Here is a 5,594-nt window from a genome sequence, read left to right as displayed (position 1 = left end):
TGGGCTTTTGTTTGAAGATAGGCATAATTTTAACCAAATCAGAACTAGCTTGAGCTAGCATAGTCGGAGACAGTCTAGCGTAAGACCTTGGTTGAGAGATCCAAACTTGATTTACGCTTTAAATCTTATCACAATGATGTGTTAGTGCAAATGACATGACTAGATTGGATTTTTTTTGGGGGGATTTCTAATTTGGGTTACTTACCTTGTTTTTTGCTTTAATGTGTTCACGACTTCATTTCTAGTTATATCTATTGTTGTTTATGATTGAATTTTTGTTTGTTTCTACGATAATTGTTTTTGTCCAATTTATGATTTTGGGTATCACTAATTGGGTTCTAACTTCTTTTCTGGAACAAACCTTTTAAAATTTTCAGTGTCTTTTGGCAATTCTAGTTGGTCTGTTGTTTCACTGCATTTCTAAATTGGCTTTTCTTTTTACCATTTTCAGGTTTCTTTAGTCGGGAGTATAAGGTATTGGTCTCCTTTTTCGGGTTTCTTGATAATGATTGAGGAAATTTTAGAGCTTAGCTGCTGAACTCCTTTTGGTTTTTTGAAGTACCAGCAATCCTTTATACTTGTTTGTGGTGGATATTTCAGATTTCATTTTTTCAATATCAGATTTTGGGGCAGTTGTGTAACTCATATAACTAAGTGAGTGGCAATTCTGCTAGGTATTGTATGTTTGCTTGTGAGTTGGGAAGTTCTATCTTATGTATATAGGCATTTTTTCTTGGGGAAAGAGGAAACTCTTATGTGTTTATTCAGTGTACATTTTTCCTGCTCATTTGAGTGGATAGTCAAGTCGGAGAATAGGTTGTCTGGATTCCTATAATAATGGCAATGGCAACCAGAAGGCCAACTGTAAAACTACGGGGAGATTTTCACAGTTTCACTTCTGTGTTAGCATATGCGGTAATTGAGTGGCTGTTGATGTTTCTCTTGTTCTTCAATGCTCTACTCTCCTATGCGATGACAAAAGTTGCTAGAATGTTTGGTTTGCAAATCCCGTGTTTGTTATGCTCAAGGCTTGACCATATCGTGGGGAATGAGGCACCGGATTTCTATAGAGAATTGATCTGTCATGCCCATAAACTAGAAATCTCCTCATTGGTTTGTTGCCGGATTCACGAGAAACTCTCTGATATACACGGAATGTGTGAGGACTGCCTTGTTTCCTTTGCCACAGAGAAGAAATCAAGTGCAGAAAAATATCGGTTGCTGATTGGGAAAATGGGAATGGATTTTGAATTCTGGAGAAGACATCGTCATAATTTCCATCTAGATGCACCTATGAAAGATTTAAGCATTTGTTCATACAATGAGATGGATGCCAATGTTGAAGAATTGCGAGATTATATTCCAAGTTATGAGCTTTCATTGGAGTCGAGGGGCATGAGATACTGTACATGTTGTGGCATGGCCATCGAAACTAATCTAAATTCAAATAGCATACTCAATGCCAGTTCTATTGGAAACAAGGTTGGCATGCTTGACATTTCTTCCTCTTGCTCTGTACTGTGTCATCACCATGATTTCTTGAGTAAGAAAAGCGGAAGGTCATCTGTAGGGAAGCACAAGCATGAGCTTTTAGCTCATTTTGGGTACTCAAAACTCGATTCTTCTGATTCAGAGTCCGAAGAATCTCTGTCAGATGAGGATGATGCACTTTCTTCTACTAGAGAAATGTTTGGTTACAACAATGAACCATCATCATCTTTCTCTTCAGAAAATTCTGACAGCATCAGGACCAACATATCTTCTGCGAGCGAAGTGAGCGTCGACAAGCTGGGAAGCCTGGGAACTTCCACAAGTGGATTGAACCTCAACAGTCTGGGAAGAAGTCTGTCTACAGCATCTGTTGCTTCCTTTGTGATCTCTGATGAACAACAAGAATGCAAGAGCTATGATCATTCATCAGATAACTGTTCCATAATTGATGTAATTGAAGGGTCTGATGTGAAGCAAGAGGAGAAAGTTTTACAGACAAATGTGATAGAAGCAAGTGAGTGTGAGCATGCTTCAACTTCAGCACCTTCTGTCACTTTCGGGCATGGCCTTGATCAACTGAACTGGCAGGAAGTCTCAGAAACGCTACAGCATCCCTCAGTATTGGAGTTTTTCACCCCCCGTGCAGTGCCACCATCAGAAAAGGCTTCTAAAGTATTCTCAGATACAACACTTTCATCCCCTCTATTTGAAAATCTTACACTAAGCCCATCAGACAAGGCTTTGAAAGAGTTTCCTAGAACAGCTCACCCTTATGCACTAGATGGATTTTTCACACCACGACCAGTTCCATCATCAAGTAAGGACGCAGGGGATCTTTTAGAAGCAACATGTTCGATGCCTGAATTTCTAACTCCATGTGCAATTCCATCATCAAACAATGGTGTGGAAACCCTTTTTGGAACTTTACATCCTTCCCCACGACCTGAAATTTTCACCCCACGTGCTGTTCCATCATTGGACAAGACTCTGAAAGGCCTTCCAGAAAGAGGGTACGCAACACGTTCAGTTCCTTCTGCAGTTAGAACTGTTGAAGCTCTTTCAGAAGCAGTTCATCCTGCTAGTATTTCTGAATCATCCACACAAGCTGCAGTTGTCTCATCAGAGTCTGCTGTGCAAGTTCTTGGAGAAGGATTCCTGTCAAAAAGTAAGTTTCAAAATCTTCTATGGTCTCTTGATAAATGGAGGGTCTTTAATTTCTTAAGCTTACTGGTTTCATGCTGCAGGTATTACTGAGGCCACTGCAACAGATATCTGTTCTTCTGAAATGACAACAGAATCAATATCTAATATTATAGGAGTAAAAAAGAATGAAGGATTATCTAGATTGAAGTTACTTAGACCTAGTGCCTTAAGTAATCAGACAACTGATGATCCAGCTCTTCTTATGTCTGGTTCTTTGGATTTAAATGATGCAAACAAGCTGGCTGTGGGTAATAAAGTAAGTCATCCACGTGAGTCCCTTTCAGATGGTGGCGGTAGAGAATCCAGCAGAATTCCCGAGGATCTAAAACTACTATTGGCACAGATTTCATCGTTACGAGAAATGATTGATATAGCTATGACTCCAAAAGTTCAAGTTGCTAATGATGAATTCAGGACATCTGATGCACCTAACCCCAATGGACTACAGGCTTTTCACAAAAGGCTCTCACCTGAGACAAATGAGTCGGGTGCAGAGTCTTTGGATGGGAGCATTGCGAGTGACATTGAGGGAGAAAGTGTGGTTGATTGCCTGAAACGCCAAATTGAATTGGATAAGAAGGTGTTGTATGCTTTATATAAGGAGCTTGAAGAGGAAAGGAGTGCTTCTGCTGTTGCTGCAAATCAAGCGATGGCAATGATTACTAGGTTACAGGAGGAGAAGGCAGCAATGCATATGGAAGCTTTGCAGTACCAGAGAATGATGGAAGAGCAAGCAGAGTATGACCAAGAAGCTCTTCAGAAATTGAATGAACTCCTTGCAATGCGAGAGAAGGAAATGCTGGACTTGGAGGCAGAGATGGAACCTTTCATGAAAGGATTTGAAAGTGAATATAAGTTGGAGCAGAAGGTTGAGGACTTGACACAATTAGAACAGGCTGGTTGTTCTCATGATGAGGTGACTGGTGATTCACTTGCTTCTGATTTTCCTTCTGTTGAAAATTTTGCAGGAAGAGATTTTGCATCTTGACCAAAGATTGAATGATTAGAGGCACTTGACGCAGACACTCTTAATTCTCTCAGAAGTGAAAGCGAAGGATTGGACCTCATCCAGGAAATAGCACATCACCTGCAAGAATGCACAGAATATGGACCTGAGCAGCAGAGACACCATGTTCTTGATTTAAAGTGATGCAGAACGTTAGTTCAGAGTCAGTATTTTAAGAATTTTGGTTTTTGGGTAATGGGAAATCATAATGCTTTTGTGTTGATGCTTGAAACCTTTATAATTTTGGAGACTATGTTAAATGCTATATCTGTTACAAGCATCTGATTTATGTTCTTGATAAGTTTGTTGTTGCAATTTTTATAGGATTTTACAGTCTCTGCCCTGTAGTAGATGTAGTTTTGTTTTACTTTAAAATGATTTGATTATTTTCTATCACATGATTTAACTTGTTGATGCTGCACTTCAGTTTAAAGCACCTCATCTTTCCACAGTTGTCTACCTTTCCTTTCTTGGTTTCATATATTTAACTTCTGTAAATAGGGCTTGTAAATGAACCGAGCAGCTCGTGGCTCAGCTTGAATTGGCTTGCAAGAATCCTCTTCATGTTCATCAAAGTGGGCTCAAGAGCCAAGCCACAAGCAGCTCATTCAGCTTAAACGATTTGAGCACAAACAAAGGGAGTTCAACTCTGCTTTGTTTGGCTCATTTACTAGACCTATCTACGAAGTGTTCATTTCAGGGAATATGTCCAACATTAAAAAACCAAATTATTGCAAAGCCCGTCCTTTACCCGGTAGTGCCTTTGTTTACCTTATGCCAATTTGAAAGCAATTCTGTGATTTCATTTCAGTTGCAAGCATCTTTACTGGAATTCAGTCTCTAGTTGCACACTTTCTTCAACAGATTCGGAATTGATAAAATACAACTTTGTGCCCAAGTAGCTTTTCTTTAGCTTTACACGATTTGATAGTTACCTTGAAGTTTGGATAGATTGTCATATGAGGAGATCCTTGGCTTTTATAGTGGTCGAGCATCAATTTTGTTTCTTGAAATATGCTGCATGGAACTTGCGAAAAGGCAGAAAGTTTTCTTTCTCTGTACTTTTTTACATGTATGCATGTCTTACATGGATTAATTCACTGGCGCAGATGAATGAATTGGGAACCTGAAAAACGAATACTGAAGATTGTGAGGGCCAGTAAGGTGCAGTTCTCACTGCATGTAGCCACAACTATATCAAGGCAAAGTTTATAAGGAATGAAGGATGTGGTGCCTGCTCGCTTGCATTTCCCATTGGTGCATGTAATATGCTTCAGCTAACTACAGCATACCATTTTTTTGTTTTGCATGTGCGTATCTTGCTTTTGCATTTGCAGAGTAAGCGAGTTTGGTTTCTCCTGTTATTTCCAAGAGTGCTGTGGCTATAAAAGGGGTGATCCTTTTTCTTTTAGTTTGCCAACTATTGTTTGTTATTTACATTCAGAGAGGCCCTTCTAGCTTTGTAGATTTGTTAAAATGCTTGGGTTTTGTTCTTGTTGCACACCTGTCTATGCTGCTTTTATAAAAAAAAGAACGACTTTGAAGAGATTCTTGTTATCACTCTCTAGTTGGCTATTTTGGTGGGAACTCTTTTATTATGAAACTTACATATGAAACTTTCCTTTTCTTATCAGCTATCATGCCTCCCTTCTTCTGTCATAGCGGAGGAAGAGCTTCATGGGATATCTTTCTTTTGGAAATCTGCTTGCTCAAGCAGCCAAGCTACTCTATCAACCCTTTTTTGTTTTGGCAATTTTATATGGAATTGAATTTCGTACAGCATCAGCCTTACAGCTTCCTACTCTGTTTCAACAAACAACAGATTCAGCTTTCTCTTATTTTGATTTTGTATAAGCTGTGTAATTACATGAACTTCATACTTTCGCACTTATAC

The 5,594-nt window shown here is 39.2% G+C and overlaps 1 protein-coding gene across 1 annotated transcript; it reads left to right on the top strand.

Annotated features, from left to right (window-relative positions):
* The first annotated feature begins 837 nt into the window (after nucleotides 1-837).
* LOC149836354 (myosin-binding protein 1-like) lies at nucleotides 838-3,844 on the top strand. The gene is made up of 3 exons (XM_090009758.1): nucleotides 838-2,656; nucleotides 2,736-3,617; nucleotides 3,717-3,844. Exons 1-3 carry the CDS (start codon nucleotides 838-840, stop codon nucleotides 3,842-3,844), a joined length of 2,829 nt encoding a protein of 942 aa, XP_089865884.1.
* Nucleotides 3,845-5,594: the final 1,750 nt, after the last annotated feature.

The sequence above is a fragment of the Nuphar pumila genome, chromosome 6, assembly GCF_984573655.1.
Source record: "Nuphar pumila chromosome 6, dmNupPumi1.hap1.1, whole genome shotgun sequence".
Classification (NCBI taxonomy): Eukaryota; Viridiplantae; Streptophyta; class Magnoliopsida; order Nymphaeales; family Nymphaeaceae; genus Nuphar; species Nuphar pumila.
This window is presented reverse-complemented; position numbering and strand designations above follow the sequence as displayed.

What these genes read in the sequence shown, in the direction of transcription:
- LOC149836354 (XM_090009758.1), top strand. Translation starts at nt 838, where the DNA reads ATGGCAATGGCAACCAGAAGGCCAACTGTAAAACTACGGGGAGATTTT. An exon ending in AGAAGGATTCCTGTCAAAAA is followed by an intron (nt 2,657 to 2,735) that starts GTAAGTTTCAAA and finishes TTCATGCTGCAG; the next exon opens with GTATTACTGAGGCCACTGCA. An exon ending in TTCTCATGATGAGGTGACTG is followed by an intron (nt 3,618 to 3,716) that starts GTGATTCACTTG and finishes CACTTGACGCAG; the next exon opens with ACACTCTTAATTCTCTCAGA.